Here is a 13553-nt window from a genome sequence, read left to right as displayed (position 1 = left end):
ATATATATATATATATACATACATAACACATATACATTATCATTATATTACCTATATTAAAAGAGAGGAGGGGGAGGAGGGGGACACAGCCTTAATGTAAGCACATATGCATTGTCCGTCTCCCCTTTTCTCACTTCTCCCTGTTGTCTGGCCTTTTTTTTCTTGATTTCAAAGGGGAAAAACAATGGACAAGGTGGCGACGCTGACATCTTCGTGGTCACAATCCAAGAGAGATACTCCTCCACCTTGTTTTTTGTGGCACCAGATATGATAGCGACGTAAGCAAATATTAAGAGAAAAACAACAGCAAAAAGGAGAACACAGAAAAGAAAAGAGAAGAAGGAAACGAAGTTCAAGCATAAAACATTAAAAGTAATTTGCAGGCTGGAATGTCAGCCTACCTTATGGATTCTTCTTGATCTGGCCAAGAGATACGCCACGAGCGCGAGAGGCAAATTGAAGCGAACTGTTACTTTCACTGGCGTTGTAACTTGCAGGGTTGACGCAGACAAACATCAAAACTTTGGCCTGTCCACCCATGGAGTCTTGCAGCAAGTACGTCAGCACGGAGTTACGGAATGGGATGTGCTTGCTGTTCTGCGCCAGCCCGGAGATGACATCTCCCAGCGACGATAGCGACTTGTTGATAGCCACAGCCTCCTTCAACATCTGTCCCTCTGCACCTGTCTTGTCGAGACGCTCACTTCCCGCCAAGTCAATAAGCGAGAGCTTACCAAAGCACTGCATATTGGTTTCCTTGTTCGTTGTTCGGACAGTGATATACAAAACCATATGGGATCGGGAAGAGTGTTCATTCATATTCGTCTGGCCCTCACTGCGGTTTTTGTTTGCGTTCTCCATAATCTTTGTAATTTCGTCAGCGCACTGAACGGGAACTTCGGAAAGGTTTGTCACATAGGTACCGAACTGGCCACCCTGCTTCACCTCATAAGTCGTGGACTTGGACTTCTCCTTCGGAACCAGTAGGTCTCGGATCATCTCGCAATAGATTTCAAGCACAGAGACGGTAACGGTAGATTCATCAGTGTCCTTACGTTCGTCAATGATCTCAAACAGTCGCTGCAAGGCACGGGTGTTGATACCTCTGTCTTCCCCGTACCCACCCATTGTATGGGTCTTGCCACTTCCCGTTTGGCCGTAGGCAAAGATGCAAACATTGTAGCCATCCACAACGCTGTCAATGAGAGGCGACGTGTCTTCAAAGACACGGGCCTGGGGTGCATGCGGCGGGTACACTTCATCAAACTCGTAAACCTTCTGCCGGCCAGCGGGATCGTTGACCCTGATCTCGTCGGCAGAGGGGAAGTCCATAATATTCGTATGGCCAGCAGCAACTTCCCTTGGTAGCAGGGGACGAACACGGCAATACACACGAATGTTGCCTTTCAACTCCTGAATCTGGTTGTAGTACTGCTTACGCAGCTTCATTTCCCTCTTATACAACTCCTGGGTGCGAACCAACAGTTGGCTGTTAGAACCGCGATCCTTTTCGGCAGCAGCGGCAATCGAAGCAATAGCACTAGTGAGCTGAGAGGAGTAATATGCGCTTTCCTTTTGGATATCGCTTACGTACTGCTCCCGCACCTCACGCAGCGACTGCCGTAAAACCTGCACAGTGTCCCTCATGGCCGTTGCTATTGGCCCCACATTAAGGGCAGGTCCCGATTTATCTTTTCCTTTGTCTTTCTCTTCAGAAATAGGCGGTGGTGGTGGCAGTGCGGCAGCGGCGGCTGCGGCGCCGCCCCCGCTTTTCTCGAGCACCTCTATGCGTTTAGCATACTCCTGCAAGGCACCCACCGCTTCTTTATTTCTTGCCTTAGCATCCTTGTACTTGTTATGCATGTCTTCGTACTTACGGCGCATTTCCTCAAGCTGAGTACGCAGCTGCATCGTTTCATGACGCTCCTTCTCCACGAGCTGCTGTGTAGCTTCCTGAGCCTGAAGCATAACTTGTTGGGCATTTTTAGGCGCAACGCGAGCACGGAGTTGTTTCGAGTACTCGTCATCACTGTCACCGCCATTATCCTTACCCCTCGTCAGAGCCCGCGACCTTGCCGCTTCACCCTCACCCAAATCAACGCCTGTCATGCATTCGTAGAGCTCGAGAGCGCGGGAAAAGCGCTCAATCAACTGCATAAGATCAGATGCAATGCTTTCATAGCTTCCTGATTCCAACATTTGCATGCACTTCATCTTGTGATTCTTGCACTCCCTTGCAATGGCATCATCCTGGACAAACTTGGGGTTCTCAAGGGAGTACTCCAGAGAAACAAGGTCACTCTGAAGCTCGGCCAACACGGCATCGCACTTCTTACTTTTCCGGTTGTCGGTTACTCCTGTCGAACGCAGAGAAGCAGGAGAACTCGCGTCGTAACCCAGTGAGGACCCGGTACCATCATCCCCTGCCTGACGCAGTGCCTGCTTGCACGCCTCACCCGTAGTTTTGCTCTGAGACAGCTTCTTGATGCACTGGGCAAAGGAAACAGTGTGGTACCGCTTTTGCCACCCAATGACAGTAGAAATTATCTTGGTAGTTACTTGTGGCGGCCCTGCCTTAGCCAACTTGATAAGGCGATCCATCCACTTTTGTGAGGAAAGCATGACAGCAAACGACGGACCACAGTTGAGAGTCACCTCGTCCAGAATGGTCATACTTGCCTCCTGCTTTTCGGGCACTCCACTCTTCAAATTGGTTTTGACGACGTCAAGCAGAAACTCTGCGCCTCCTTGCCTGACGACGTTCGACAGGTTCATAATGGTTTCACGCTCTGCGGACACGTTGGAACTGTGGTACAGCTGCTCCAGAAGTCCACTTATTTGCTGCTCGGGTTGTTCCACAGACATCTTTCTGCAGCACAATTAAGGATGGAATACAAACAATAGCAAACGTTGAAAAAACTATCAGTGAGGCGTTCCTCTTTATATTACGCAATTATAGTAGCTAATTCTTTTCCTTTTCCTACACTAGAGATAGAATTTTAGCAGATAGTTGAGTAAAAGGTATATGAAGATATTGACGCCTGGAGCACCGAGCCCCCACACCGAGAAGCGAAACAAGAGTGTAAAACTTGTAGAAAGTAGGATAAGATAGGGAGACCCTGACGTGGCCATTCTATGGTACCATCCAAACTCAGAAAAAGGAAATGGTAAAAAAACACCACCTGTCACAAAACGCAGTAATACAGACTGGAGACATCGCACACCGCACTCCTCCCAGGACGTCACTGGTACATCTCCACCACATACCAACAAATGCATGGCGTAAGCGGGACAGGTGGAAAGGGTTGGTTCGACACCGCCTAATACCGAACAGTCAGAAGTTGCCGCGAGAAAGGCGGTGTGGCTCGAGAGCAGTGATGCGGTGTCTAATGAAGCGGCCCCTCTCCATCCCCGAACACTTCCCTTTCCCACAGACCAGAAGCGAAAATAACTTGATACAATGGGAATACATAAGTGTGTGTGAGTGAGAGAATAGTGGTCCTCACCTTAAACGAATTCCAAGCGTTCCGCGGGGCGTTCCAAGAACAAATTAACGGCGACTGACTTATCGCCCCCATTTATGTATGTAATTTCAACAAACAATGTTTAACTTTCATAAAGTAGCAAGAAACACGGGTCTAATGACCACACCTTCCGTGAGAACGCGAAGCACGAGTATTTGCATATATCGCGTACACCCTCAGTACCCTCGAACCGAAGCTCTGCGGGGTACCGATGTGGTCGGCAAGCAATCACAAAATAGGAATTCATCACATATTTCACCCTTCAACTCCACCTACTCGGTAATGGGCCCTGATCCATCGTACTTTTTGGGGTTCTTTGGGCAACCTGGAGGCGCTGCCAAATGTGTTAACCACCCTTTCATTCCAGCCTTGAACCGCGCGTGGCAGAGTGGACAAACGCTGTGCGTGGGGACTGCTTTGATGCAGGACTCTGCTGCAATATGTCTCTCGATATCCTCTACGCGCACCGCCTCCTTGCATCTCGGGCATTCACGAACCAAATGCCGGTTCTCGCATTCGCCAGTGAGGTGCTGTTGCAACGTTGCGATTTCGGTAACCTGGTCACACAAAGGACATGGGCAAAGCATGGGGCACGCGCGAATGAAGTGAATATCCAAAGAGGCTTCCACAAACCCTTCGTTGAATTCTCCACAAAAATGACACGTTTTTGATGCAGCGTCACGTCCTGCAGAGGCACTTCCTGTTACGGATTCAGCAGAAGTTGGCGTCGCACACGGAACAAATCCGGTCCTTGGGAGCAATCTATCACTGGTATCAACCTCCCGAGAAAATCCCTCATCGCACGCCCCGCCCGTCAGCTCAGACAAATAATGTTCGACGGCACTCCACTGAGTTGGTTTAAGAACTCCGATACTCCTTTGCGCAATACTGGGGGCGACAAGTAATAACTTAGCAAAGAGGGAACTTGCGGCGTCCCGCACCTCACCGCTAGAGTGCTGCATACAGGGCAGCACAACTTCTGAAAGAATATTTTGGGCCTCAAGATTTGTTGAAACTGCACCGTCGGCACCGTACATATCTACCAGGTTATTCAGTACAGCTATGCGCGAGGCGTGCACCCTATGCGGCACCGTATGTTGTTTCTTCTTTTGGGGGTTGCTAACCAGGGCCACCACAACGACATCAAGCGCTGATTTGGCAACTGATAGAAGAGCAGATTCTGCGCGCTCCCGTATACGGTTGTTGCTGTCACCTAGGCGGGCCACTAGAGCCGACAAAACTGGTGATAAGTGTGAATTCAGAGATGATAACGGTGGAACTCCCTCTAACTGTTCGGCAATTGCACGAACCGCGTCACAAGAAGCGATGACAACTGACGTAGTCGCATCGTTTAGGCCACGAGTGGGAAGAACCACGTACGAAAGTAGCATTTCCGTAATGTTATCCGCGTGGCCCAAAAGAGAAACAAAAACAGATGGGGTGCATATGGCTCGAATGGCTGCCTCCCGAAGTTTCCCCCTTTTCCCAAATAAGCAGCCACAACAAACAGACCCGAACACCTTCTCGAATCTCTTTCCCTCCGCAACCGATTCGTCTTCTACGTCAAGCTCAAGACTTTGACAACCAGAAATCGTTACTATTGCACGAAGAAGTAGCTCCTCCCATTTCTCTTTCCCTTGAATGACACATGCAGAAAGTACATCTACATCACCGACGACATCCGCAATACCGTGGTTCCGGTCGTTTGCACCCGTTTCGCCGTCAACGAGTCGGTAGTATCCAGCACCACCTACAGGCATTTCATCAAACGTCGAAGGTGAAAACACCCTAGGCGCTGGAGGTGGTGAAAGACCCCTGCATTGATTTTCTTCCTTTTGCTTTTCATCTGAACATATATTGTTGTGTTGAATATTCCGCACTTCCACTGCGTTGTCGACTGACCTTCTACGAATCGTGTGTACCCGATTTATCGAGACCAAGTAGGCGGTTCTCCGCATACCCTCGATATCATCCCTTAACTTCTTCGCGGAAGCATAGTCTTCCTCCTCCACGGCAGCATTTTTCCGCTGCTCTAATGCGTAAATCTCCCTTCCAACATCCTCCAAAGTGGCCAGCACTGGTTTCAACGCACCAGCTAGGTCATAATCCTCGGTCATCACTGCATGCTCTTTTACACGAAGAAGTTCCGCAAGGCGGCGTCTCGTTACGGCGTCGACCTCCCCGAACTTATCGGATCCCGAAGGAGCAGATGGTAACTTATTTAATATCGGTGGCAACATCTTCTCCAGCGGCACCTCCACCGTTTCCCCAACCACGCATATGCGCTTTGTGGATTCACGTTGTATACTCTTCACAAGCCGCCCGTGGCCCGCCATGGCAATGATACCCACTTGATTAAAGGTATTGAAACTGGAACTATATGGATTTAGTATCAAAAACTTTACGAAAACGCACTTGCGACACACTTTAATGGTCTTAAGTTCACGGATACCGACTGCACTTTCATTCCCAGCAGAAAAGTGCACATAACCTATCCGCTGAAAGTTGCTGTTTTCGTAGGGCGTAACCACATTCAACTTTGTGCTCCCATCACTAGCCTCAGCAACGAATACTTCAATGCGTGTTGGTATATTGCTTTCGTGACAAAGTACACGAATATAATCTAGCTCCACTTCGCCACTGAAACTGAGTCCAAGTTCTTGAGGATATGTACACAACCTGGCAGATTGCCAACCGGTTGAGGTTTGGGTGTGCAAGCGTAACGCAGTCGCAGGGAAAATTGCCTCTTCGGAGGAACAGTGACACAAATACATATTCAGCCTACGACCATACTTACTCTCGGACGCAAAAGCATGTTCTGCCATGCACCTCGCCTTCAGTTGTTCCCCCGTACCGGAACGAGACAAAGTTGACCACACAACGACATTGGGATAAAGGAAACAAAAAATTTTTTGCTTAAAGCAGGAGGTGAAACAAGTATAGTAACAGAAAATGAATATTTTTGCATAGTGTTAATGCAGTTCCAATTGCATTTGAAAACACGGGGTGGATTTTAAATTCCCTTCTTATTATCCCACTTAAACGCTACTGTTATATGCCCTACCCGTGCAGTCCACTCAACAAGATCGATCATCCTCTCCCTCCTCCGACTCGTCTTCATTTTCTTCATCATCCCCTTCATCTTGTTCATCGTCATCCTCACACTCTTCCTCACCTTCACAATAATCCTCAATTTCTTCGTCCTCATCCCCACAACCATTTGATCCTCCCTCGTTCTCTCGAGTGAAACCCAATTTATGGATAGGAGCCACAATAGAACTGGGACTAAATTCGACAACGCTGTTCGGCAGCAACACCAGATACTGCTTCATCTGGGAGGCAACGTGATCCAGCAGCGCGGTGAGATGCTCAAAAGGGCTTTTCGCATCCTCGGCGGAGCCGACAGCCTTACCAAGGCACAGGGAAAGGTTAAAAATAGTGGAGGCGCGCTCCACATCCGACAATGTCAGGCAATCCTTCAACGGAGAGCGCATCACTGCCCACGGGACATTCCTTCCATGGTGGATTTCACGGATAAACGTGCGTGCCCCCAGTTTCAACACGTTGCGATAATCAGCGCGCTTCATAGGAGTTGTACATCCCCTCTTCCCATTTCTTCTGGAAACAACGGAGGAAATTCTTACAAGTCTGTTAGGGGTTGCATTACTGTATGATGCGTCAGGAGGGGCATTCTGTGTGCTCTGCTGACAAGAGGTGAAGGTCGTAGAAGCCGTCAAGGAGCTGCTGCACATTCTGCTCATCGTTCCCGCGTTAGAAACAAGTGATGGAGATACGTAAAACCCCTTCTCCCTCCGCACTGTTTGTCCCAGTCGTGTAAAAAAGCGTCTGGCAGCATAGAATTCCTTCCGTTCACTTGTAGTGTCGCTGTTGCATTCATTAGGTTGACAGAACCCCTGAGCCAGGTCATCCTTGTTCATTACGGCTTCGTAAAGCACGTGACCAACAACCTCGGGGTCAGCCAAGCTCTCAATAAAGGTCTGAGGCTTAAATATAACCTCACTTCCGCAAAGATTGAATAGTTCTCGCTTTAAAGTGGCATCCTCCGGAAATTGTAGCACCGTAACTTCCTTTGCATTCGGAAAGGCAAACTTCACATGACCCTCACACGACTCATTAGTGGGGCCATTTACAACCTGCAACTGAGCAGCGGATACTGGGACGATACTTGTGTTGGAGTCGTCGTGTTGAAAAAGCATGCGACACAAAGTTCGCCGACCCGTGTTTGGAAGACCAATAACGAAGCAACAGATCTTTCCATTGAGATTGCTCTTATTATTATACTTCGAGCACCCATTGCTTGCACGAAACCGTTTCAAAAGGGTACTCAGATGGTGAACGGTTTTTTCAAACCGATTCGAAACCAGGCAGAACGTAAAATAAATGCTGTCACCAATATTCAAATCATCGTCTCCGTCACTGACACCGATGTATTGCTCGGACAACACATGCGCCAACAAAGAAATCTGACTGATCAACGCATGAACCGACACAAGATCACATTTGGTGAGAGCGAATAGAACCAGTATCTTCCTTTTTCCCCCAGCGTTCCTGTACGCATTGCCCTCGCGCACGATAGCGTCAAGAAGCCCCCACGGTAAGCACTGGACTGCACATCGAGCGTCGAGGGTCACCACGTAGGCGACAGAAGGTACCTCGGTAGACGTTTCGGAGGTAGGGAAAACCAATTCCATCAAGGTTCTGTTAAATTGATAAGAAAAGTTATTGGATTCAGAAACGGGTATGAATGTAAAGCACTTCTTACCCTCTTTTACCTTGGTCGACTTCCCAACATTTTTAGCAGCTTCATGATCACTGTCTTCTTTATTTTTGCCCTTCTGTCTCCCCCGCTCGACGCGGGCCTCCTCACGGACCTGAAGCACTCGTCGAAGTATGCTTTCTTTGTCAGGATGAGCATTTGAGACTTTCAGTGCCAACCTCGCCAGCTCTCTAGTCCTTTTCGTCCTTTTCGGGCCCAGTCCAGATTTTTTCATTGCTTTGGCTGCCTTACGTAGATCACGTTTATGTTCCCTTTTCTTCCGCTCTACCTTGTGACGCTGACGGGACGTCACGCGCTTTGAAGCCCCACTCTTTACTTTAGGCATTTGACTTCTACTGAGCGCACCTTCAAAAAAAAAAAGATTCAGAAACGCAATGCAACCTACTAGCAATTAAAGAATAAAGAAAATTTGAATTGAAGAGCAAGCAAAAAATATGTATGAACATACACTGCACACCTCGTACAGGAATAGGTTAAATCTAAACGGAAATGGGCTATACACAACCATTTGATGTAATAATAAAAATGGGAAAGAAAGGGGAAATAGTCCCTTTGTCTGGACACCGCTGCTAAGTGAATCTTCCACGATATTTAAAAAAATAAAAATCATCACCCACTCACATACGTATATGCAGTTATATTCGTAACGAACGTAAGCGAAGATTTAGAAAAATATTTGAGAAAATAAATAGAAAAAATGTTGCCCTTCCTACCTATCGCCTTTCTTCCCTATATTTGCGCCCTCGCCGTACATACTACAAAACTAGGAATAAAAATTCACGTTTCCTAAATCTGCGAGACAACCACATTTCCGTCTAATCCTACCACCGGCTGCTGGACCCCATCTGGGTATATGATAGTTGGAACCACGAATCGAAAGTCCGTGAAATCCACGGATATTAACATCCTTTGGATGTCCGTAACAGAGGCACGTGATAGCTCCACTTGAGTATTTAAGAGACTACTCTCCACAACAGCCCTCATTTGATTTACTAAGGCAACATCCATTAACCGGTTCAACGACCGATAGAGCTGAACCATTCTTGGGGCGGCATACCGACGCTCAGCACTATCCGAGGCTCGAAATCGCTCAGGACGATTGACATATTGTTCCCACTCGGCTATGATACTGTCGAAGTATGGCAGCTTGCCGTCAATAGTTCCCCCCTGAACCCACCGCTTCATTCGCATGCACCTTTCATCCCATTTGTGCCGGCGATCATAGTCAAAATCGGGATGATACCAAGGAAGTCTCCGCGTCTCCGGGACATCTGGATCGTAGTCGTTGTAAAAATCGGCCCAGGTTCTGGCCATTGGATTTTTTAGTTTATTGTTCTTTATATTTGAAAACGTTGCACTGTTTAAAATTGCGTAGTTGGCGTTGTCAGAAATCCATTCGTTGTACAACTTCTCCTGCGATATACCAATAGGAACCTTTGCCCAGTTGTATTCGAGGGGAGCAAGCAGGTACCGTAATCGAAAGTAAAAAGCATCAGTCTTCCATAAGCGCGGGTTGGGCATCTCACGCATTGCCTGCTTCAGGTATTTCTCGTACTCATCAAACCTCGTAGAGTAAAAGTCATCGTCTTGTCTCGCAAGAACACGTTCCGCGTTAATACGATTTGATTCCGGATGTGTTTCCCTAATAAGGTATTGGAACAGCTGTTCTCTGTTCTTTGTATATAAATCCTCCATCGAAGTTTCCATCATAGTTTCAATGTCCTTAACAAGTCTACGATACCCACGTCTGTTTTTGCTAGCATAATGTTTCGGTTGGTTATACCCGCTTTCAATCCAACCCTGCATTTCACGCCTTGCGTTCTGGCGATCAGGGTCCACATTTTTAATATACCAACCTTCGTAATCCAGGTTTTTCTCCCAATAATTGGTGCCATCAGCTTGTCCTTTTTCAAAGTAGCCTTTCGACGTCGACCACGAAATGGGAATCCTACCTGCAATCTTAGCGAACTCCTTTTCGCTCTCCTTTCCGAGCCAAGACCAATGTCCATCATATGGGCCCTCCCTTCGTTGTTCCTCTCCGTTCCAGAAGGCGCGTTCCTCTTGCATCTTCCCCTCCTCCCGTGTGTAGCCACGCACAAGTTCGTCTTGGCTTTCCCATTCAAAAAATTTGGCAACCGATGCCCGTGTTCGCCTAAACAAAATAACCTCCTGGTATTCCATCCATCCATTATGTAACAAATGTCTAATAGCATCAGGATCTTTCGTGTGCTGATTTTGAAGGAAACGCTCTCGTATCTTCGATTTCATCTCTGGCAGTGGCGTAAGCAACCAGTAGTAGTGTTTAACCATTGGAAGCCCCTTAAGGCAAGAGCGATAGAGAGACATCATAGCGGCCTTTATCTCCCAGTTTACGACAGTGTTTGCTAAAAGGGTAATGTCCCCCTCGCGCTTTCCTGTCGCTGATGCGTACGAGAAATCTGGGTGATGGTCCTCAAATGGCGGAAGTGGAACAACATCACGATAATCTACACCTTCTTTATCCACCGGTTCCCGCACATAGTTATTGTACCTCATGGCACCAGGTCCTCCAGTAAAGTATGGTGCTTGCTCAAACTTGCCTAACGAAGTATCAAACTCAGGAGCCTTCAAATTATCAGAGCGATCTCTTGGCTCATTTGGATCCACAACCTGCTTACTCACCAACTCGCCTTCTTTTCGGGGATAGCGTTTCTCAAAATAGGAAGGTGAACCCCTTGTAGAATATATCCCCTGTCGATTATCCTTCCCAGTGGCGCCAGGAATAGGACCAGTATGATGTCCTTCACTTCCACTTCCAGACAGCAGTCCAGCCTTAGTGTTTTTCTTGTCGTTCCCACTGGAGGAAACACTTGAAAGTATTTTACAAGTAGCAAACCCAGGGGTAGCGATGGCGCTCACCCTACCAGCAAGGCATGCTCGACGAAGCATATTCTTCGTATTTTCCTAAGACAAAACAAAATCCCCACAATATCGAGTCACCGAGGGGTATGATAAGGGAGGAAACAAAAACATATGCGGTTAGCAATCAAAAAGAAAAGACCAAGCATCGAACACGATATCACGAAGTGAAAGGGGAGGGGCCGCACGAGCACCTTTCTGAAACCGCAGCTCACCAGAAGAAGTGCAAGATATAGAGTCACATGAAGAAGCTCCGTGAAGCACACTGTGGAAGGGGTACGGCCTTCTGCTGCATGAAGGTTCAGTTCCTACATCCCTAAAATAGTCTCAGAGGATACGGAATGCTACGCACACGCACAGTCAGCGAAAGGCAGTCGGAAACGCAGGAATAGCAGGGACAAGAAGCGACAGCAACCGCATATACGCCATGAGAAGTAGCAGCAGAAGAGCACTGAAAACGGACAAAAACGCCCTAGGAGTCAAATTACCAACCTGTCCTCGCACCACCAACACCTCAGCGTAAAAGGTGGGCGAAGAGCAGTGAAAGAACCTGCAGCGAGGCGTGCTAAAGGACTGGACGAGGGTGCGGTACGATTCATCCAAAACAACAATAATGGCAACTAGTGCGACAAGCAATCGCTGTCTTTAAAACCACAAGAGGGGACCGCGCAAAAGATCTGTGGCAGCGAGATCCGACAAATGAAAAGGAAGATGCGTAGCCGACCGTGCGATGACAGTGACCGACGAAAACGACCATTGGAAAATTCAAAGGAGTTAGAGATAGCTATCTGAAGCAGCCCTCCCCGAAAGCAAGCCGCTCTTCGCCCCACGGCAACACCTCCCACAAAAGCGGGTAACACATTTTAAGGCCGAAAGCCTACGTGCTTCAATTTCAACGGACCCATACCTCAAATAGCGCCAGGACCGTACAGAGCAGCTACAGATTAGCTGCCAATTCTCACTCATCGCGGCGGGCACAGCCAGTCTCTACACTTCTCCATGGCCGGCAGCCGCGCCTCTCACGGAAGCGGCTCAAGAGACAATGAGGGCAATCTTCTATCCTCAGAAACGCGAATAGCACTCGGCGCCGATTGAGACGCCGACGACGCAAGCGAAGAAAGCCGCCACCTCACGGCCAAGAACTATAAGCAACATAACCAGAACGGAGGCAAAAGCTCCGCGCACCGGCAACAACATAAAAAAAGATTCGCTTGATGTCCTTACGGTCTACGGGGAGGACACTGTACAGCCCGGCCGTAACATTAAATCGCAAAGGCACCACGACCAGATGCCTCCCTCCGGAAAAGAAAACTGAGCACCTGCAAACCACCCGCAGCAACACTAGGCTTCAGCGGAAGCGCCACCACATGAACTCGCCCTGGGGCGCGCCACAGACCTGCACTCGGACATGCGGAATCCTCGGAGGGACTCCAGATACGCGAAGGCGGACCCATCGACGACGCAAGACCCGTCAAAACTACTTTGCAGTGGTGGTGCCAAGGCAGACTCCCGACTCATCTCCCAAAGAGTGAGCGAAATGAGGTTAGGTCCTCCGGAAAGGCAAATCGCTCTTTGAGACAGGCGGTTAGGGAAAGGATCGTCTCCTGCCCCTTGTTTCAGAGCAATTTCTCGTCTGCAGCAGAGGTTGATCAGCTCAACGCCACTTGAAAGGGAACTGGCGTAACAGCCTCAGGTGGAAGAGCAGTGTGCGTGTGTGGTTGTTAGTTGGAGTATTCCCGGACGTGAATTTGTCCGCGTAACAGTGCACCTTCTCCAATTCCTTGAACTGACACGTTCGCTTCCGCTTACCCTCCCCACGGAAAGTAGGAGCCACAACAGGAACAGCAAAACGATTCCCCGAGGCTCGCCTTGACACATTTGGTCACTGCCGACAAAAGACAGCACATGATACTGTTTCATGCCCACGTCAGCTCAGACAAACAACTGATATCCTGTCTGTGCGCGCTATTTCCATGGAAGTGCACTGAGCAACCGCCTCTGAACCGTGCTTCAGAAGAGTAAAAGCAACCGAAGCGATTGGGGACTGGAGAAATATGCACTGCCGTACAGACACACACTTTTGTAACTATTATTCATGATGGAACGAACGGGGCAAAGATTATCGGGCAGAACAGTACCAGAGGCCTTACTCCATGGGAAAAGAGGTGGCCGAAAAGGTAAGGAAGACAAATGTCCCCACAAACAAATACTGAACGGAACCACCTTTGGCTGCCGAAGCAAGCGCCTTCATATGACTGTGCTCGATTCCCGACGGCGGCAAGAGAGACACTTCAACACTGAAATATGGGAAAAGAATAAGCCAAAAAGTCAGC

At 48.4% G+C, this 13553-nt stretch overlaps 4 protein-coding genes across 4 annotated transcripts; all 4 read right to left on the bottom strand.

The window, feature by feature from the left end:
- Window positions 1-402: 402 nt before the first annotated feature.
- TEOVI_000616500 (C-terminal motor kinesin, putative) lies at window positions 403-2865 on the bottom strand (the record flags this gene model as incomplete). Its single annotated transcript, XM_067223777.1, has 1 exon — window positions 403-2865. One exon carries the CDS (start codon window positions 2863-2865, stop codon window positions 403-405), a length of 2463 nt encoding a protein of 820 aa, XP_067079878.1.
- A 931-nt stretch (window positions 2866-3796) lies between these two features.
- Window positions 3797-6349, bottom strand: TEOVI_000616400 (UvrB/uvrC motif containing protein, putative; the record flags this gene model as incomplete). Its single annotated transcript, XM_067223776.1, has 1 exon — window positions 3797-6349. One exon carries the CDS (start codon window positions 6347-6349, stop codon window positions 3797-3799), a length of 2553 nt encoding a protein of 850 aa, XP_067079877.1.
- A 252-nt stretch (window positions 6350-6601) lies between these two features.
- TEOVI_000616300 (uncharacterized protein) lies at window positions 6602-8647 on the bottom strand (the record flags this gene model as incomplete). Its single annotated transcript, XM_067223775.1, has 1 exon — window positions 6602-8647. One exon carries the CDS (start codon window positions 8645-8647, stop codon window positions 6602-6604), a length of 2046 nt encoding a protein of 681 aa, XP_067079876.1.
- Window positions 8648-9108: 461 nt separating this feature from the next.
- TEOVI_000616200 (Complex 1 protein (LYR family), putative) lies at window positions 9109-11250 on the bottom strand (the record flags this gene model as incomplete). The annotated part of the gene is made up of 1 exon (XM_067223774.1): window positions 9109-11250. One exon carries the CDS (start codon window positions 11248-11250, stop codon window positions 9109-9111), a length of 2142 nt encoding a protein of 713 aa, XP_067079875.1.
- Between the last annotated feature and the right edge of the window lie 2303 nt (window positions 11251-13553).

This window comes from Trypanosoma equiperdum, assembly GCF_001457755.1.
Source record: "Trypanosoma equiperdum strain OVI genome assembly, contig: ctg_1967, whole genome shotgun sequence".
In the NCBI taxonomy this organism is placed as follows: Eukaryota; Euglenozoa; class Kinetoplastea; order Trypanosomatida; family Trypanosomatidae; genus Trypanosoma; species Trypanosoma equiperdum.
Note: the sequence above shows the minus strand (reverse complement) of the source record. Positions and strands in the feature narration are given on the sequence as shown.